The 21,681-nt window shown below is 45.5% G+C and overlaps 1 protein-coding gene across 2 annotated transcripts; it reads left to right on the top strand.

Annotated features, from left to right (window-relative positions):
• The first annotated feature begins 1,755 nt into the window (after nucleotides 1–1,755).
• Nucleotides 1,756–21,638, top strand: LOC126544579 (netrin receptor DCC-like). Of its 2 annotated transcripts, none has more exons than XM_055077738.2 (8): nucleotides 1,756–2,201; nucleotides 9,424–9,472; nucleotides 10,270–10,554; nucleotides 15,317–15,619; nucleotides 16,264–16,530; nucleotides 19,425–19,709; nucleotides 20,156–20,273; nucleotides 20,906–21,638. In XM_055077738.2, the coding sequence occupies exons 1-8, from the start codon at nucleotides 2,106–2,108 to the stop codon at nucleotides 20,940–20,942; spliced, it is 1,440 nt and encodes a 479-aa protein (XP_054933713.1). In that variant the 5' UTR covers nucleotides 1,756–2,105; the 3' UTR covers nucleotides 20,943–21,638. The 2 variants fall into 2 exon arrangements, with proteins under 2 accessions (XP_054933713.1, XP_054933714.1); XM_055077739.2 differs by having other exon boundaries at nucleotides 1,757–2,201; nucleotides 10,351–10,554.
• Nucleotides 21,639–21,681: the final 43 nt, after the last annotated feature.

Below are 21,681 nucleotides of genomic sequence, written 5' to 3'. Positions count from 1 at the left end.
CATATTCTTACCTCATCTGCCAATTCTTAGACCAAACGACGTTACACTGTCAACTAGGAGTCGTTCAAATGAATTGTTGTTCAAGCTAACTGTTGCATAGAATATCACAGGTGTATCGGTAGTCGCACTGTGCTACGTTTGAAGCGCTGCGTGCCAACTTTGAAAGCTAGTCGCACAAGACGTATATGGGCACCAAAATACAGTCTTCTTTTCTTACTGTATTCTCGTTCCGTACGCGAAGCCACGGTTAACAGGCACGCCCGCTTCAGGTAATGCGACCATGCGCCCTGCATATAAATGAATGCGGACGGCCGGCGGAGTTTCCTCCTTCAATTAAATAATGCAGCAAAAAGGAATTATTGAAAAAAAAAACAAAATAAAACGAAAACGCGGACGAGAATTCCAACGAGCACAATATGTAAGAATTTATTTTTTTACGCCTTACGACTATCCGCTATAAGTCGTACATGCGACGCTTGCGTAAGCACAGTCGCAGTGCAGAAGGTCTGGCAGGTGTTCGACGTGTAGCAATGAGACCGTTATGCAATGCGTCTGGGCGTGTGCTGATACCTTGAGCTATTATTTGTCGACGCCCGTCTGCCAGGAGGCTGCCGTAATTTGCAGGAAATGAATGACGGCGACATTCCGTCACACTGCGAAGGCGACGCCCTTGATTGTGGGTTCATCGTGGCAATTTCCCGATCGCATCAGAGGACTGTAGATCGAGCCCATCGATAAAACGGTCACGATTGGCCGCGTCGCCAGAGACAGTGAGAAATGAGCTCACCGTGACGACAGAGAAGACATGTGCTCTCCTCTGATAAAGTGCAAGCACGTGCAATCTCTTCCAGTGAAGCCTTCAAACGCAATTGTCAGTTTGGAATGTACAGGTGTTCCGCTCACGACAGTGTTATGCAGCTGCGTGGGTCTGTCCGCTGTAATAAAAGGCTGCTCGAATGATGTGATAATTGCTGAATCGTCGTGAATGGTATGTATGTATGTATGTATGTATGTATGTATGTATGTATGTATGTATGTATGTATGTATGTATGTATGTATGTATGTATGTATGTATGTATGTATGTATGTATGTATGTATGCATGCATGCATGTATGTATGTATGTATGTATGTATGTATGTATGTATGTATGTATGTATGTATGTATGTATGTATGTATGTATGTATGTATGTATGTATGTATGTATGTATGTATGTATGTATGTATGTATGTATGTATGTATAATCATATTCTGGAGCTTCATGCCGAAACCACGATACGAATTTGTGGCACGCCGTAGTGGGAGGGCTCCGGATTAATTTTGTCCACTTGGGGCTCTCTAACGTGAACCCTATATGCGCGGTACACTGGTGTTTTCACGTTTTCACCCATCCAAATACGGCCGCCGCGACCGGGATTTGATCCACCTACCGCGTTCTTAGGAGCGCAACACCCTAAGCAAGCACGGCGGTTCCCCACCACAACTTCCACAACGTTACTTTTCAACGCTCAGCATACATATATTTTATGCTACATATTTACCATCTCGCACTCGGCATTGCTCGTTGAGGCGTCAATGGCTGTGATAAACGACGCCTCCCCATTTTTAATAGAGCGACGCGAGCTGACACAAGCACACGCGACCGAGGTGTCGACAGACGCCCCCCCACCCCCCTCCTCCTCACAGAGCTTCGGCGAGCGAACCAACGATCCGCATACGTGGAGAGACTTCCGTATCTACCCTCAGCCGCACAACAACGTGCAGGGAATCCCCTGCGGCCCCGATTGTCGCCACACGAACTAACAGACCAGACGCACTGCACGGCAGTGAGGAGGCGTTCGAGAGCGCAGGTTCGAAAGGCACTTGAACAGTTCGAGGGCTTCGGGACTGCAGCCACCTGTCTCACCATCATCCGTTGGGGTTCAAACGCCGTGATTGGAACCGCTGGCGGCACGCCTCGAGTTGGTGCTAGCGGATTCATAGCAACCGGATGCTGGTCCGTAGAGCCCCTTCCCTCGCTGCCCCCTTCTCCAGGCTGCGTCGTTGACATCACCTCAAAACAACAAGCGGCTATCGGCGAAAGCGACCGGAGTGGGCCTCGAAATGGATTGCCGACGGATGATTGTGACTGCGGCGCTATTGCTAGTCCCTCCCGCTGATGTTTGCTCGCAGGAAGAGGATCGTGGACTCTTGATACCGGTAGGTTTTCTACGTATCACTGTTGTTATATTGTTTTTTGTTTTTTACCGACGCTTACCTACAGGTACCTAAAGTGGACGTGCCAGGATAGAAACGCCATAGTGCTATAAGCAAATTGAGGTAAAAAATAGAGAGAGAGAGAAAATGATAAATGAAAGGTAGGGAGGTTAACGAGGACTGAGCCCGGTTGGCTACCCTACACAGGGGAACCCTCCTTGAATGTATACAGAAGAGTGTGGATACAGTACGCTAATTGACAGTTGATCTGTTTGAACGTCCCCACGTGACCCACCTGTGTTGTGGAGTGCAACTCACCCCCATTCCTTTCGCACAAAATGTTGAACTTCGGAGCACACCCCCCCTGCGACAATGGGGCAGCGAGCAAGTTAGCATAGGTTGATAATATATGCCGCGCATTTGTGAAGGCAGGGGAGAATAGATGCCGCGAAGCCAGAGATATAATATCGCTTCACGTGCTCCGTAAAAAGGGGGCGACTAGAGAAATGACAAGTTCGAGATAAATGAGTCACTGAACTGCGGAGCGATAAGCGAGACCAAAGTGAATGCTACTCCTTAAGCCTTTCCCCATAAAGAATGACGTGCAAGCGTGAAAGCCAAGATGAGCTTGGCAAATGAATAAATGCAAATGTCTCTTTGCCAGGGCACAAATGGACGACATCACCATATATGTAGCCTAGAGTTGTTGCCGAGAAAATGTAATGAAAAACGACTTCCCGAAGGGACGCAGCTCTTTAATAAGCCTGTCTTGCGGAGCCCTGGGATTCTGCAAATCCATTATCTGAATGTATACGCGTGATGCTACAGGCAGCACTAGGGATGAACTCAGAATTAGTCATGTGACGTGGCAGCAAGAATCCTGAAACTTTACTTTCTCTCACTGTTGCAGTCGTTGTATTATATCACATAGCAACGTTTGAATGTGCTGGTGTCTACGAAGGTCAAGCTACGAGTTCGATTTGAGGGCTTCAAATTCAAACATGCTAAGTTCGACGGAGCGCTAATTGAACGATCAAAATTATCCAATGAGAATTGAATACGCTTTTCACAAGGACATATATGCTTAGAGAAAAGGGTTATTATTGAGCCGTACTGCGGGCAACATGACGGCTGTAAGTCTTAATGCGATAGCATTAAGGGCCCCGCGTAGCAGAAAAACCGTTGTCGGCGTCCGGCGTCCCACGTCCGGCGTTAAGAAGAATTTCAAACCACACACACCCAACCACGCAGGCCCTCAGTGTCGCGCCAGGAAATTGCTGAACCAATTGAATTTCTCAAGGTAAAATACGTAGAAAAATCATTGTGAAGTACGACTTACACATAGCCCACAGACATGGCAGCGTCAGATTGTAATTTGAATATACGAGAAAACATAAGTCTGTTACGCGGAAATTCAAACACAAACCTTCTTAATGCGATAGCGTTTTCCAGCTGCCGGTTAAAGGTTTGTATTAGTAGGAGCAGTGCGGCCCCCTCGGGTTCTTGCACAGCATCAAAAAAAAAAAAAAAAGAAAGGAGCCACAAAGCTCACTTTTGTGCATAGCCTTCGCCGCCAGCGTTTCCCGGCAAACATGACGTATACATAAGCTGTAGTTGCCGGGAAGCGTGGGAAGCACTCTGGGATCTTTGAATGCTGTCGCGTTCCACTCTTAAAGGCGAAGCTTAAGCGTCCTCCAAATTTTGCTGAGTGAGGTAAAATCACCCTGATATAATTAGTGGTGCAATTCTTCCGTTTTTCAAAGTCCAATCATCCATCGCCGGCTCTGAAGCAACTTACGCTCATATTACTGCACCAGACGTATCATGACCGCATACATATATATACCGATGGTTCCACCTCACCGACCAGCTCAACTACCGCATTCGTCGTTCCAGCCAAGAACGTTACAGTTAAATTCAAATTGTCGCACACGACTACATCTACATCGGCAGAACTTGCAGCTCTCCATGCCGCTATGATGTACATCACCGAAGAGCCTACAGAGAAATGGGTCGTATTTTGTGATTCTAAGGCAGCCCTTCACAGCATCAAGTCCGCATTACGTCACAGACCTTACGAGCAAATGACATCTGAAATCAGGGAACTGCACCACGATGCTCTGGAAAGTGGACACCTGCTCACTGTGGCATCGTCGGCAACAACCTAGCTGACAAGGCTGCCCGGTGTGCCCACGAAGATACCGAGACGCGTCCAACACCTTTGGCGAGGTCGGACGCTGCCAGAGAACTTCGCCAACTTGCACGTAAGAAGTCCCAAGATCTCTGGATTTCAAGTGGCTTTAATTGCAGATTACGTAAACTGGACCCCACGCTACGGCTACAACTGCCATCTAGCCTTCCCCGCGGCGAAGCAACCTTGTTGTGTCGCTTGTGGCTGGGAGTGGCGTTCACGAACGCATACTACTACCGTATGGGAATGGCCGAGAGCCCGATGTGCGACTCCTGTGGGTGCGAAGAAACCATCGAGCACCTATTGTGTACCTGCCCTCGCTACGATGTCCAACGCCTCTCTCTGCGGGAAACTTTACGCAGACTGGACTCGAGATCTTTCACCGAGTCAAAGATACTCGGACCGTGGCCACACCCGTCACTGGCTCGAAAAGCGATTCGTGCACTAGTGCGGTACTTGAAGTGCACGGGCTTAACGGACCGTTTATAGTGTCCGTGTGTATGGGGTCGCTCCCACACGTACTCAGTGCTTCCTCTCTCCCTTTCTTCCTCTTTCTATTCCCCTTTCCCCCCACCCCCAGTGTAGGGTAGCAAACCGGATGCTGTTCTGGTTGACCTCCCTGCCTTTCCTACCCTTGTTTTCTCTCTCTCTCTCTTCCGTTTTTCCCACGACGTTGAACACAGCGCAGATTGCGATTACGTCACATCAACTAACCCAAGTGTTTACTTCGTTAACTCCCGATTAGATCCCTGCAAGCACACTGATGCATTCGGGAGGTGCAATACAAACGTCCATAAAGCTACAACGGCAATGAAGCCCAAGATTTTTTATGCGCTTATTACGAGTAGAAAGATTATTTTCATAGCTTGGTAACGCTACAGAGAATTGCCGGTGTTATTATTTTTATCCAATCAATGCAGTCGCAAATATTTTTTAGCAGTTCTGTATATAACAATACGTAATGCTGCTCCTAGCGAGTTGTCAAAACAGGATATGTGGTCTCTAGATATCAGAAATGTAACTCGGGACATTGCTGCAAATTGTAAGAGTTGGGATTAAAAGATATAAACGTTACTGAAGAGTATCGGAGGGAGCAACGAGTGTTAAGGTATTTAATTTTGCTACAAATAAATCAAGAAGATTGCTGACAACGTAGATCACACAAAACACATTGGAGAACAAAGCCTGTTCTCATAAACCCCGAAAGAGAGCTCTCAACAGACTGTAGTATAGAAAGACAAACAGCAAGAACGTTCCTCAGACAGGCTGCATGGTCTACGGTTCGATAGCTGGACCTATCTTTGCGTAATTAGACAAAGACACTAGAGTTTTCTCTTGTGTGCTTCTTGCTGTCATGCGATGTCTTTTTCCCGCTAGTTTATGATGTCGCAAGGTTCTCTTTGTAAAGGCAAAGATAGGTTCACCTATCGAAGCGTAGGCCAGCCTTTCTGAAGCAATTTATCCATGCTTATTCAACTTCTATACCAGAGTGTGCTACTCTATCTTTAGGTCCCCTTCTTGATTTCGGAGCTCGCAACAAATGTCACATGAAAGACATGCGAAAGTAAATACAGTTGAAATATATACACTAAAGCCGTAAAGCAAAGAACCCAGGTCACGGAAGGGCACATGAATTCAGGTATAGATAGGAACACAAAATAGGATCAAATGAAATGCCGTGTGCTTGCAATTGATGATTGTTATATTTACAGTAGACGCCCATTCCACTCTGACATTGAGACCTCCTACTGCCTTCACAAATAATGCGTTACTTTCGACTGTGCGGATAACAAATAAACTGAAATTGATAATGTGTTCACTTTTGTAGACCTAGGAATTTTTTTGATACGCCTAATCATCAGAAGAAACTTCCAGCATCCAGGGGCGTTGTTTTTGATGCTCCGCAAGCGTCTGCTCAATAGAAGAGGGCTTTTCGTGCAAATAAGCGCCACGCCTGAGCGGACAACAATAGGACAAGCTTCCCTACTCTCGCAGATACATGGCAAACGGAGCTTAAAGCACACTTATCTCTTTGTTTTTCAGATTTCAGCGCAGATCTCTGTAGCTTGCAGTCTCTGCCTGTTGCAAAGTGACCGTTTATCTTTTGGCGCCAGTAGGAGCAATGTGGAGAAAACAACGCGGTGAAAATGGTTATCACTAGCATTCCTTAGAGACCTCCTCAATTCCGTGGCCTTTGACGAGTTGGCAATTGTTAAGTTGTTCGGTCCGTGTCTCAACGGAGTTAACGGAAGTTACCGTGGTCGAGCGACCTAGCCGAATTGATTTTTCCTTGCAAGCTGATGTAATTTTGACGTGCTCCAGTATGCCGTCAGTATGGAGTGTTTGCTCTCTGTTACAGTGATTGGCTGATCGATTCACTTAGTGAGCGAGTTTTTGATTGGTTGATGGAATTTTACGTTCAAAAGAAAGTGCTTGGTTTTTAGTGACGGTGTAGGCATTTGTGTACGCGACTTGATTTCTGATAGTTCGGTACAGCTGTGGTACGGAAAAAAACCCCGCGTTTTGCCGAAATTTCTTGTTTACCGGAGTGGTTGAACCAGGACATAGTTTCCACTAAGTAAACTGAAAAGGCAAGCGTTTAATTAACAAGCAACGTGTTCAACTTACTAAACACTTTGCTAGTCAATTAAGCGCTTGCCTTTTCAGTTTACTACTTTCAATACTACTGAACACAAACTACTGAAGAGGAAGAAGTCTTTGGTGAGAGGTTCAACCTGCTGGCATGTTGCTACGAGTCTCCGTCAGCAGTGAATAAGGAATAGCTTTTCTTAATCAAGATGACTACTGCAGGCAATAGGGACGTCCATCGTGTGATCTGAGCTAGTCACCGAACCTTTTTACAAATCAATCACGAGAAGACAGACTTCACTTTACAATTAGCTGGTATTGCTTTTAAATACAGCATGAATGATTCCCCTGCTATAAGTAGTTCTGTCAGTGGATTTTGCAACACTCTAACTTAAAGTTATACAGCATTTTTTGTACTGTACAGAATTTAGAAAACACTGTCTGCTGTAGATAGGGCAATTATCCTTGAACCGGATTACTAATAGAGGTGGATATTGCTTCTACGTGAAACTTAAATAACTACAAATTTTCACTTCTTAAATTTTATTGCTAATTACTTTGCGGCACTTATTCCAATTTTAGAATTGAAGCCAGTGATTTTGCAAAGCATCCTAACTTGTAAATTATTTTCCGGATGGCACCGTTTTCCAGATACGCGCCATGGCACTTGCGTTAAGAATGCACTGCTGTTCCACTTCATTTTTTAATGAAATGTCGTTGTATGTATTGAAGCAGAAAAGTAAGTGGATCGCAATGTATTTCATCGTAGGCTTCGGAAATGAGTATGTTGAAATGGTGCCATCCTGGAAATTTGTTTCAAGTGAATACGCCTTGTCAACACACCGGCTATGATTCGCAAATTGCTATATGTACCGCATAGTAAATAGTTAAAAACTTAATTAGTTCACATTTTAATTATTCTATGACGCGTTTGTATTTTTCTTGAAAGCAATGCCCGCCTCTTCAACTGATACAGTTCATTGATTAGGATCGTGCTATCTACAATAAGTCATTTATAAATTTTCGCATAGTGGGTTAATGAAACAAACACAACACACACCAGGCACAAATATGACCTGTGTCTCCTATCGAAAAGATGTCAAAATTGTTTTCTTAGGGGTCTGTGAGAGACGACGCATTGGACGGCTGCGTATAATCTTGCGCCGCGTGGGTTTTACATCGTGTTGATGCGCAAAATTATGCGCATTCTTTCGCAAATCACAAGCTTAAGAATGCGACCAACGGGTTTGAATACCTAAAGAAGAGTGTCACCCATAGCCGCTACCACGAATAATATTCTGCAAACAATTCCAAGCATAAATTTCCGACCGTAAAAGTAAGGCCTTTAACCGCGTCACTTTAACCATGCTTGCCATGCGGCGAACATAAAAATCGCTAAATATCTCACGAACGCGACATTTCGGGGAAGGGAAAGAAGGGGTAAGGCTAACACACATTCTAGATGCATCACACAAGCGGCGGTGAACTTGCAATAGGAGATATTGACAGGCACAACATGGCTTTTAGTTCACAGTGACTTTTCTAGCAACTTATAGCTGTTGCCCTTTTCTTAAAGGAACTTTATGAACAAATATGCTCGATGCAGGTACCTGCTCTCTGACATTATGGCGCAGGCACAATCACAATTTCGTTTTATTGCATGGCTTTTTAAAATCTTTTGCGACCACATTGTTAATAACCTTAGAAACATGTTCGAGAGCAGAACTTGTTGTAGAACGAACAAGTTCTAGAATGTTGTTGTAGAAATTGTAGAATGTGTTCAAGTTCGTAAATTTTATGGAACATTCGGGAGAGTTCGCAGGTATGGTTGTAGTGTATAAGATTCTAATTCTAACAGTCCTACTGTTTCCTCCTGTTACCACTTGGTAAAAGTAGTACCGTTACTGGTTCGCTATCATTGATAAGCTGCATAGGCAGTAAACGCTTGGCAAGCTTCCTTAACTCACCAAGGCTCCTTGCATTCAAGCAGAAAACATGTAGTGACCGTCCATCACTTTGTTGTACCCGCCGTGGGGGTCACTGACCCCTGCTCGAACGAAATAAGCTGTCAGACAGGGGCACCACCACTCTCTCTCGGCAAATCTGCTTTTACTCTTGAATAAAGCCAGTCCACTCTCCGTTCTTAACCTGTCAAAACATGCATTGCTTGCTTCCCCTAAACCCAGCTCCTTAGAAAAAAAAAAGTCTTCTTTTGCTTTGGGATTGGTGATACCAAAAAATAAAGCAATAAAAAAACAGTGCTTTCGTAAAGAGCTTGGTAGAACCACCAGAAGCTTTGTGTCAGAAGCTGAGTATATGTCAGGCAATTGTTTTTATATTTGCTCCTGTTTTGTAGTGTGTTTGTCACCTTGACAACGGTCAGCATTACGTAGACCATGTTAATACTTACTTATTTGGTGCCTTCATTTTTCTCCTCCGTTTTAGAGTTCCATGATGGAAGAGCCAGCATATGGACTCGTCCAAAGTAGTCCAGGTATTCCACTTCACTTTCATTTGTCAGACGCCCTATAGTTTGTCAGCAGCAACCTTTAACTTCACGCAACCTACGAAGGCAAAAGAAAAAAAAACAAACACTTAATAAGTACGAACTATCGGGTTTCAAAGTGGGAAAACATTAAGATATGAGTATGAGAGGGATTATGCACTTGTTTCGAGAGAAACAAAATATTAACATGAACAAACAAAGCTTCTTGCAGCTGTGCACTGCCGAAACCGCAGTTTTCTTAATTGCCATTTCATGTGGATAGCTAATTGCTAAATATGCTAGGGGCAACGTTCCACATAAATGTTCACTTAAATTCCTATATGTAAATTGCACGTCTGGTGAGGCTCCTTTCTTTTGATCTAATTTATTTGAGCGTTCAAGGAAATGGTGAATGAAACGCGCACACGCACGCACGCACGCACGGACGCGCGCGCGCGCACACACACACACACACACACACACACACACACACACACACACACACACACACACACACACACACACACACACACACACACACACACACACACACACACACACACACACACACACACACACACACACACACACACACACACACACACACACACACACACACACACACACACACACACACACACACACACACACACACACACACACACACACACACACACACACACACACACACACACACACACACACACACACACACACACACACACACACACACACACACACACACACACACACACACACACACACACACACACACACACAAAAGATTAAACAATTTTTTTTCGCAGGGCCCTCACTGCCCTTGAGCTCCGGGAAGCTGAACGAATCGTCTGTTGAGATGTTCTTGAAAAACGACTCCTCGATTTCAGAATACGTGGCACTATTCAACAATCTTCCCAGAAAGCATCCCATTCTCACCAGAAAGAAAGTGGACGGAGACGCATTCAAAGAAGAACCTATCGCAATAGATATTACAGGAGTCAACGACTCATCGCACTTCGAAGTCACTGTCAAGAACTGCAGCGGACCCTGTCATGCAGACGCTGGAGAGGCGGTGGACACCAAAGTGGGTTGTAAGTGGCTGCTTGATTCCAGGTTTGTGTGTGTTAATAACTATGGCCGGTAATCCACCCTTCGTAATAGTCCTGTATATGCCTTCTGCGCTGTACGATGGGCAAATATACCAGGTTATCAAAGGAATTAGAACTATAGAACTCTGACCGCTAACGTCATACATGGCTATATATATACCGGGTGTTTCAGCGAACACTTTCAAAATGTTTAAATGTTTGCCTGTGGTGGATAGCACAATTTTAGTTCATGGGCTGGTCTACTCGAAGAGGCGGACATTACATGCAGAAAAAGTTGGAATTCATAATTGAATAAATAATAAAAAGTCACTAATTAAACTATAACTCCTTACCTTATGGTACGAATTGCAATGTACAAATCCTAGCCGTGGGGTTCGCAGTGCGGATATCATCTTGAAACAAATTCTCAGGGTGACACAAAGTTCGAGATAATTCCCGAACTTTGCGGAGAAATACATTGGCGCAACAACCCCAGTAGCTTTTGTGCTTCAATGAATGAAACGAACTTTCATTAAGAAAGTAAGTGGAACGACCGTGCTTTTGTACCTCAAGTTTGAAGGCGCATATCTCGTAAATGGTGTCAACCACACAATTACTTTCAAGTGGATATTCCTTTCAGTTTCGCCCGCTAGAACTTGTAAATTGCTATATGTGCCATAAGGCAACTGGTTAAAAACTTAATGCATTTTTGTTAATTAGTCCATTATAAAGAAGAAGCAAAGTATACCTTATTAAAAACAATGGTGCGGTGGTTTTGGTTGTCGTGGCCTCAGGTGGCGGCTCGAAGTCCTTGAACTCGGGCGGCATCTTCGGCTTGCCGGACCGCCCAGACCTGGCCTTCCAACTCCGAAATGTGAAATTTTGAGAGCCGCGTCCCCAGCGGCCCTCGCAGCTGACGCCGCATCGGAAAGAAGCAAGCTCGAGGTTTCCCGTATGCTGGTAACGGCCGCGGTTATGGACACCTCGCGAACGGCGGTGGTAAAGTACCGTTGTTGCCGGCACAGTCCCAGAGCATGAATCGCAGCGTTTCTTTCTGTTCGCACGCTTTACAAGCATCAGTCGGGTATAATCCTGGGTAACAATGGTATAAGACGGACGGGCTAGGGTAGGTGTGTGTTTGGAGTAGGCGTAAGGTTACGGCCTCGTTCCTGTTTATTTTTCGTTCGGTGGCGGGAATGTGCGCCTTTCGAGTCTGCAGTGTTCGGTGAGGTCTCTGAACGTGGTCAGGCGATCGCCCCACGCCCATAGTGTTTCTTGTTGTTGCTGCACTTCTGTCGCAGTGTCCCGATCCGGCAGATCCGACTTCCCGCTCTCGGGGGTGGAGGCGGCGTCGACATAATTTGCGGCAGGCTTCGTGTGCGAGACCTCGAGCCTTCCTGGGGCTGCCTTGTGGCCCGCGAGCGGGACATCGGTGTGTGCCGGGGTCCAGAGGAGGAAGACCGTAGAATTTCGGGGTTGCGAGGGCGATGTTGAGTCGCCAGCGTCACAAATTTGGAGTGTGCGGGCTGCTTACCGCCAGACGCGGCCGCGCGCGAAGCCGCGGATCGCCGTCGGCGAGTCGCTGATCACGATCGCAGCATTCGGCACGGCGGCCAGTGCTAGGGCCGTAGAGGCTTCTTCGGCCGCCTCCGTGTGTCCCGTGGTTACCGTCCCGCTCGCGAAGCACCTACCCGTGCGGTCTACAACCGCGATCGCGTGTGCGCTTTGCCCTTCTCCATACCGCGTGCCGTCTACGTACACTGCCTCGTTGCTGTTGCCAAACAAATTTTGAAGGTCACTTCCTCGTTTGTTGCGTCTCTTGACGTGGTGCCTCCGGTGAATGTTCTCGGGAAGCGGCGGGATCATCAGGCGGTCGCGGACCGAGGCCGGAAACGCCGTATTTTCTCCTTGCTGAGTGTGGTACGTGATGCTGAGTGACTCGACGATGCGTCGATTTGTCTTTGAATTGGATAACCGTTCATATATATTGCGCATGGTCGTTAGCCTCGATTAACTCGTCAAGTGAGTTCTGAGGTTCGAGCTTTAGAAACTTGTCGCTGCTCGCGTTGAGTGCAACGCCGACCGCCGTCTTGAAAGCCTTTCGTATCATGCCCTCGACGTTGTTTTTTTTCCGACCCTATCCACTTCAGGTAGGAGGCAATATGCGTTATGCGACTTACCGCGTATGCCTGCAGGATATGGATGGCGCAGTGTTCGCGCATACCACTGCGTCTATTCGTGATGCGACGCGAGAGTCGGATTTATTGCGTCGTCCACCGAACGACGAAGTCTTCGCACGGTCTCCGTTATGGCCATTTGGCTGCAGGTGCAAACCTAGGGTTCTAATTTTGTCTGCGTGCGGTATGGGAGTACCGTCTGCCAATATAATGCGTATTTTGGAGTATTCACTTTCCTCATCGCGCAGCATTTTACGACGTCCCTCTGCTTGTGGGTCTGCAGATTAAGAGTTCGGGCTTGGTAGTCGAGCACTCGAGGTCCGTTCCTCGCAAGTAATCCTGGACGGCATCTACTCGCGCCTGTAGCGTTCGCTCGACGTCACCATCACATCCTCCCCCGGAAACCCAGAGGGTGATGTCATCTTCGTAGACACTGTGATGCAATCCTTCTACTTCTGTTAATTTCTCGGTTAGACCGAGTAGAAGTAAATTAAAGAGTAATGGTGATATGACGGAGCCTTGCGGCGTGCCGGACGAACCCATTTCATATTCCGGCGATTCCTGATCGTCGTCGACGGCGACGTCTACGCGCCTGCCCGCAAGGAAATCTCTAATGAAATTGTACGTTCTTTGGCCTAGTCCCACTCTTTTTACTGTCTTTAAGATCACGTTGTGTTTACCTTGTCAAAGGCATTTTTTTTTAATATCTAGGCCAAGAATTGCCTTAGTAGAGCTGGTAGTGTCGTCTACGATCAGGTGTTTTAGCTGAAGCAATGCGTCCTGTGCGGAGATATCGCGGCAGAATCCTAGCATGGTTTACGGGAACACGTCGCGGTCTTCGAGAACCTCGGTCACGCGGGTGAGAACTGCTTGTACCATGACTTTTCCGACACAAGACGTGAGTGAAATTGGTCTAAGGTTTTCGAGCGTAACTTGCTTGCCTGGTTTAGGAATCGTGATAACACGGGCCCGTTCCCACGCCTCGGGAAGGGAGCCCCCTCGCCAGCACTTCGTTGACGTAGGTCGCGAGTCGGGAGACTGACTTGTCTAATTTACGGAGAGTCTTGTTGGTAACCCGGTCTGGGCCGGGCGCCGATGGGGTGTTTGGTTCGAACAGGACTGTCCGAATTTCTGCTGCGCTAAATTCCGCGTCCAGTTTCTCGTTTGCGACGTCGTCGTATTCGGCGTGCTGGATGCTTTCGGCCTTCTTAAAGCAACGGTCACGTATTGCATCGAGGAAGTTATCGCCTTTAGAATCTCTTGCTAGTCTACGAGTTCATTGCGCATTTAATTTTTTATTGTGGAAGTAACGTCCGTTTCTTCGAGTCGGCATGCTCGTGGAATAGAACTGTGCTATTTGCCGCAGGCGATTTAAAAAAATGAAAGTGTTCGATGAAACATCGCGTGTATATACGAAATCTGACCAGAAGCAGTAAAGAACAGTGGTTAAAGTAAATCTTTCCTTTAAGAGGAAGCTTTGGCTCGGGTGCTCCTATTAAATACACGTAAAAGGAAAATTCACTTTTCTTGACAACCAGTGCACCAAATTTGACGGGGTTTGTCACATTTAAAAGAAAACTTAAGATCTAGTGACTGTTGGTTTTCAACTTTGCATTGTGATCGTAAATGTTTATTAAAACTTGGCAAAAATTGAAACTTTTCAGAAAACGAAACTACCAAGTTCACAACTCTAGCTCAGCAAGAAAAAATGATATCACAATTCTGTGAATTGCATCTGATAGTACATCTAAAGGGTACAAATTTCCTGTGATACAAACGAATCTCCGATAATTCAGTCATATGGAAATACAGCTTTTGCTGCACCCTCGTACACAAAGTAATATATTTACGTAAGATATAAACTGACATGTCGAATTTGTCCGCTTTGAATGATCTAATGTATGCTGTTTACAGAACCGTGATATCTGTTTTTGATGCAGAGCTATCAATTTATAAACTTCATGCATCTATTTGTTGGGAACTTCCACATTCTCGAAAATAATTTTCACAAAATTCAGGCGCTAAACAGAAGTTCTGCTTGCAACAGGCACAATAATCTAACTTTCTATTTCCAATGCAACAAATTTCATTCTAATTGGTTGGGGGTTATCTCAGAAAATCTTTTTTGCGTTTTACATGTATTTAAATAGACCGCGTCAAAGTTGGGCCCGAGCTAAAGCTTCCTCTTAATATCAAAGTACACATACCTTGAAGGACTGATACTGATAAATGAAGTGAGACTATCTTTTTACTGTCCTGAGCGTATTTATAAGCTGAGATGCTACAAAAGCGCCAAAAACAATAAAATAACTTCTAACATTTCTTCTTCAATCTCTACTGCATGCACATGTACACCCGGCCACAAAATATTACGCACCATGAAATGTGACAAAGAGCTGAATATCTCCGTAACCTCACAGCGCAGCCTGGTATTTGCATCTAGGACCTCGACTAGAATATGCTAACAACATTGCCGCATACAATTTTACTGGCTATTGCTACAGGCTGGTCGGGAATTGAGCGTTTTCTGAGATCCTGTGGTCCGTAAACTTTTGTGGCCGGGTGTACATTGTTATTTTTTTTTCCAGCACCCTCGGCCGTAAAAAACCTTTCTGTGAATCAAACAGTGCCAGGGGAAGTCGTGTACAGCTGGCAACGACCGGATAATCCAAATGGCCCACTAGATGGATACATTGTAACCACCGGTAACCTTGAGACAAAAAAAGTGCTCATCACCGAAGTACCAGGGAATGCAACTCAGCTTGTTCAAAAGACCATCGAGCAGTACACGGAATACAAAGTCGATGTCCAGGCTTACAACATCATGAACCCTTACGGACTCAAGCAGGCTGGTCCCGCAGCAAGTGTGCAGTTTAAGAGCCTTGGAAAAGGTGAGCCGTAAACCTAATCGGTAAAATAGTGCTAGTGTGCTTTTCATGGTCAAGTTCTTAAACTTCTCTACTAGTATTCTTCAGTAATCACGATTTTGTCAGGTGTAAGCGCTAGCGCCATTCAAATCAGTCAGTACACATCGATTTCACCTTGAAATTGCGTACTCATGTTAATTTCTGATACATTACTCCGGAATGACCATCAGCAGCGCTGTCTTTAACTGATAAAGCTTACATCCGTGACGCTTAAATAAAGTTTTCATCACATTAAAGTTGTATTTAGTGACGTGTCTCTACTAGCATTGTACCAGCGTATGTGTTTAAGACGGAGCTGTTACTTGTACAGAGCTTGTAGCGTAAATTTCTGTTGTGCAAATTCAGACGCAAGGCAACAAAAAAGTGGTACCAGAGATGCGAAATGTGGGTGGCAGTAAGAGTCCTAAAAGTGTAAGTCCACATATCTTTCTTGATAAACAGCGAGAGTAGTCACAGTATAAGAACAGCACGGGTCAAATAAAAGAAATGAAGCAGGTCTGAAGTCCTGCATGCAAGCACTACAGACGAAGGACTTCACCAATAAAAAGGCGTGGCGCAGATATTTATCACGAACGTCACTTACGCAAAAATTTTCGTTCCATCCGCAGGACCGGTACCACCGATACCTGAGGTTGGTGACACTTTCGAACACGAGGTGTTAGTAAACTGGACGAAGCCCATCAACCTCGGATACAACGTGACGCACTATGTTATTCGGCTGATCGAAAGAGCCGTGGACGTTAGAGTCAATAACACAAGCGTCTGGCTGGAATGCCTGGAGACGTGGCATCCTTATACGGCATCGGTTTCCTCATGTACAGCAAGTGATACATGCGGGCCACCAAAAAAGGTCTCCTTCGAGACGGACGTGGGAAGTAAGAGAAGTCATTTTCTATGCACATGTTCATTGCATACGACTGTAGAATTTTATGCAGATTTTGCATCTTGATGAACTTACAATTCTTTCTATGATTGCTGACATATTGAAGTAAGCTGAGCCGAGACAAAATGGTTATACTTGCTGACAATGTTTCACAGGTAAGAAGGACATTAGGAATCACGGGACGTGCTGATACAGTCAACAATCAGCAAGATGTCACTTAAATCAACATTTTGTCTGAAATTTTTGTTATGAGATTGCGGGACATGTCAGTGCAGAAAATGAAGCCAGACAACACTCATAGCATAAACATTTTCTAGAAACCTTGTGCCTAGAACGACTTCCTTGGTATAGGTAATCAAAATCTTCACCTAAGCGCATTGCTGTTCCAGGTATTCTGTTTACTGAATTCTAGAATTGAGCTTCCGAAAACGCGAGTTTAAGCTTGGCCTCTATAAAAATATTGGGCACACACTCAGTGTAATACCTGTGCTCACTATCCCACAGGTAAGAATACCTTTGGCCATATTTTTCGGGGAACACAGTACTTTGCGCAACGTATACTTACGCATTGCCGTTGTGGTAACTGTACCACAGGTACAGTTACTCTACTGTACTATACACTTACAGTAACTGTACCACAGGTACTATAACTGAAATATACTACTTAATACTGTATATAAATAAGACTTACCTGCATATTAAGAAATACGCCTTAGCTTGAAGCGCATGCTTTTCTCGATTTAGATGGCGCCTGACTGAAAGTACCAAACGTAACTCAATGATAGTCTAGGCACGTATATGTCAGTCGTCATCTCGATCATGTCAAGTTCGCGCTTAAAATTAGCAACTTACTCAATGCGGCAGTTAAAGATTTATAAATGCGCCGGTTTCGGGTAGCCGCAATCTTACATGATTCTAACATAAAGTCGCAATAAAAATCGCATAGGCGTTTTTACAGAAGTCGGCGCCACCTGTGACGCCAAGGTATGGGCACCATGAGGGTCAGTTTTGGTTTCGGTTGCCCTGTGCTGCGTACCTAGTTTCCGCGACTGCCGCGGGGTGCCGCAGTGAGTCCACTCGCAATCGGAATGTTCTAAGGAAACGCGTGCTCTGATTGGTATGCGTGGATGACGTAGCTTAGCTCCAGGCGCGTTCGCATTGCGGCGAAAGTCAGCCCGAGTCAACCGAGGCGCACGACGTGTTTCGACGCGCACGAGGTGTTCCGTACCTTCAGAACACACTGTCCCGATGCACGGATATGTGTGAGGTCAGCAGCTGGTGTTTTTTTTTTGTATCTCTCTCTTTTGGTTGTTACGGACTCTTCGGTTGTACTTGCCGACACTCTTTGAAACTGATGGTAGCGCTAAAAGCGACAAACACACGGTGAAAAGACCACACGACGACGAGCGAACGTTCGACGAGGGAACAAAGGTGCCGACCCGTGGCCACCTTTATGTCCGAGAGTGAGAAGCTATCTGCTCGTGAAAAGCATGGATGCTTGGAAACCTTATCGAATGGCTGCTGCAACCAATCGGGGTCGCTGAGCGTTCGTGGAACAGTTGGTTCTCGCGTGCTTTTAAGTATAAAAAAACGCACTCGCAGAAACCTCGTGGTCGTTACATTTTCAGACGAAAGCACTTTTTCAGCGCGCGCTTGCATTCAAGTGTAACCGACGTGCAATCGGTTGGCGTTCCCGGGCAAGCTATCAAAACGTGTTGAAAGACACATTCTTAGATGCCCGTCCAAAATACCTTTTGAAGTATTGTAACCGCCACGAGATATTCCATTAAACAACACGCAAGGCTAAATTTCAGCTGGAGGAACTGTTTCCACGCCCACTTGCTCCGAACGTGATGGCTGTCGGAGTGTCACCGTGCATATACCGACAGCTGAAACATGCAACAAAGCTAAGGGTAAAGCATACCCCCTGTTCCGATTGCGGGCCACTGTCTTCTCGGTAGTGCACTGTAAATTCCCTAGCATGCGTTTACCAAAGTCAGGTCGTTAGCTTCGCCGCATGCACCCGGCAGGCAAAAAAAAACAAAACAAAAAAAAAACGGGTACAGCCGCAGGAATGCATTCGGTGCACCAGCCGTGTTGAAACATGGGGACATTCGTTGAAACTGGAGTCGCGTTTACCTTTCCAGCCTGTTGACTTTTTGTTAGCTACGACGGTAGAAGAAAGGCTTGTCTCTAGTTAGACCAGGCACATCTTGCGCGAGTAGTACTGGTTGAACATCCAGAAGGGGCAGCACAATATGACGAAGACAGAAGGCAGGAACACGCAGGACAGCGATGAAGGACACAGGACAAGTTGATGAAGAAGAAGTAAGTAGATGACGCAGCCCCTTGGCTCAAGATTTCGGTACTGCCTTATTGGTGACCACTTTAGGGCGCGTGGCACTTTCGAAAGTCATCTATTCATTTCATTATTGTTTTATTGAAGTGAAATGGATTTCTTCAATTATGCCTGCAAGCATGTATACGTTTCGTACTGGCAGTCTTCGCTTGGGGTAGCTTGTACATTAATTTCAGCCCTGAGTGTTTGCATACTTATGTTTTATGGTCGTGCGTGCATTGCAGTTTAGTACACAACTTCTAAGACAAACCCTGCCTATTTTTCTAACTGATATTCACGTTTTTGTAGTGTGCTTATCCGAACGTAAGCTGTTCTTTCTGCTGTTTTCTTTTTTGACTATCTAAGCGGGATGTATTCCAGTCAACACAATAACATGAATATGCTGTACACACCTGTCAAACCATGGATGCTGGTATATCAAGCTGCTGTACGCAGTAGCTATTATGCGGCTGCCGCTATCTTTATTAATGACAGAAACTGAACTCTGATGACCTGACATGAGAATGCCTTATTGTCGCCACTTCCAGCCCCCGACTCACCTAGGAATTTTAACTGCACCAGCCTGACTCGATACAGCGTTGGACTAGCTTGGACCCGTCCTGAACAAGTTAGAGGCCCCCTTGATGGCTATAAGGTTACATTCGCCAACAGCTCCATGGGCTTCGACATGATTACGAAAGCTACAACACTGACCGTCGGCAACTTATCTGCAAACTGCGTCTACAAGATAACCGTGTCAGCCTTCAACCATGGCGTCCACCAGACCAAGGAAGGACCGGCCACGGTGATAGAAGTGAAGACGATGTATGGACGTAAGCACGACATCACGAATAAATATATAAGGGCTTCAGTTGGAGGTACTTAATTGTTTGGCGTATGAATCTATATCAATTACTTGAAGTGTGTTAGGATGGAAGTTAGGTGCTTGTTTTTTTAAAGAATACAGACAGAAGCCTGACTTCAGGCAGTTCTACAGTGTGTGTTTCTGCAAATGTGGGAGATGAGGCTGGGACTTCGAAGCCTTCGAAGTCGAAGCCTTTTGTTTATGAGTGGAACGCTATGGCTGCTAAGCCGAGGAGAGGACCTCAGGTTTTAACGATTGCCGGGTTTAGCGTTTGTGTGATGTTAGAGCTACTGTTCGTGTTGAATAGCATTCGTAATATCGTGAGCCCGTCAGATGTTTCCTTCCTTTCTGTGACAACGAATACGCTATAATAAAGATCAAAATAACTGACTACATTTGACTCATTTTTTCCAGCTAAGCCAGCCCCTCCATGGTTCAGCATCACCACAATAACGCTGATGATCGTCGTCCCAGTGGTGTGCTTTGTCCTTCTGGCTGTGTACATCGTGTACAAGCAGCTGCTGAAGAGAAGGCAAGTTGCCATCACAGTGCCGGTTACAGAAGTGTATGATTTTAGGCTTGTGCCTAATTAACCTTCTTATTTCACACATGGTTCAGACAAGCAATTAGTCATGAATGCGTAGCTTGAAAAGATACAGCGCAATAATATAACTTAATTGGGTTTACAAGTAAGATCTGCAGTGATGGAATCATGTACTATGTTGAATTCTCAAAGCCATGAACCTATGAACTTGTCGTCTTAGCTAATGCAGGAACAAAATGACGGTTTCTTCTCCAATATGTATATATCGTAAATCATTTCTCTTTCTTTTCTGAGTGTATTGCTCTCAGCATAAATAATGTTAGAAGGTGATTCGGGTGATGAAGACACTAAATAAGCGCACGCAATTAGCTCTGCCATTTTAGATGCTTCACAAATTAGATCTTGATTGTGGAAACTGATCTTAGGTGCTGAACTTTCGGTGCTGTGGGCGCGGGACCTATCGCATAGAGCCACTGCTTGCCCTGTTTTGTAAGATTTACGTAAAACTGTGACTAATGAAAGCATAGAGGAAAGCACCCCGACTCTTCAAGCTTTCGCTACGTTCATGGCGTGTTCTCTCCAGTGCGCTTCTTGATCAGATGTCACTGCTTCGTTTTCAGAGAGGACGAAGAACTGCTGACTTGTTCAGGGCAGTGAACCAGACAGACACCCGTTAGAGAAGACTCATGGACTTGTTTCATGCGCATGCAACATCGTCGTGGAAGTGTGATTATGATTTGACTGTGTACAAAGAACTTCTACCAGAATTCGTCATAGCGAGTGGAAAGAACTATGACATACGCTGCCATCCACTTGAAACTTTTCTGGTCTGCATAGTGAAGCTTATACAAGACACCGAAAACTACCACCTCCATGACGCACAGGTGCATTCGAAGAAGAACAGGTGGCAGTGAGGATGTGTGACGTAAAAAAGAAACGACGTTCCTAGCTGCCAGATATATATACTGCAAGGAATAATTTCATTACTTCGCTATGTATGTGTGTGTTCTTAGGCTCGGGATTGTAATGCATTTGAAGCAGTAGCCCGTGTAAGAACAGCTCTGTTCACTCCTATCTTATGTTGACACTTTCACAGAACATGCGGTGACGCACGTCTTAGGCGAGTTCACGAGTGCACAAGTGCCCCATTCCCCTCTCTACACAAAAGGACTTCTTCCTCCGAAATGGCGCCTAATGTGTGCATACAGTCTAGGTTCTTGAGTGAAGGTATTATTTCTAGATCATGTATCTTTGGCGACAAGTGGACAGTTTGAACGTGTTCACGTGTGCTTCGGTTGTTTCTAATGAAACATTTGTGGCAGGTTAGCGCTCACGCTGTCTGACACTTCTGCATCCTTGTTTCGTTTTCCTGTAATGTCAACGACGACGTCGCGGC

This window comes from Dermacentor andersoni, chromosome 10 (genome assembly GCF_023375885.2).
Source record: "Dermacentor andersoni chromosome 10, qqDerAnde1_hic_scaffold, whole genome shotgun sequence".
In the NCBI taxonomy this organism is placed as follows: Eukaryota; Metazoa; Arthropoda; class Arachnida; order Ixodida; family Ixodidae; genus Dermacentor; species Dermacentor andersoni.
The sequence above is the reverse complement of the archived record's forward strand: the minus strand, read 5'-3'. Positions and strand labels throughout refer to the sequence as shown.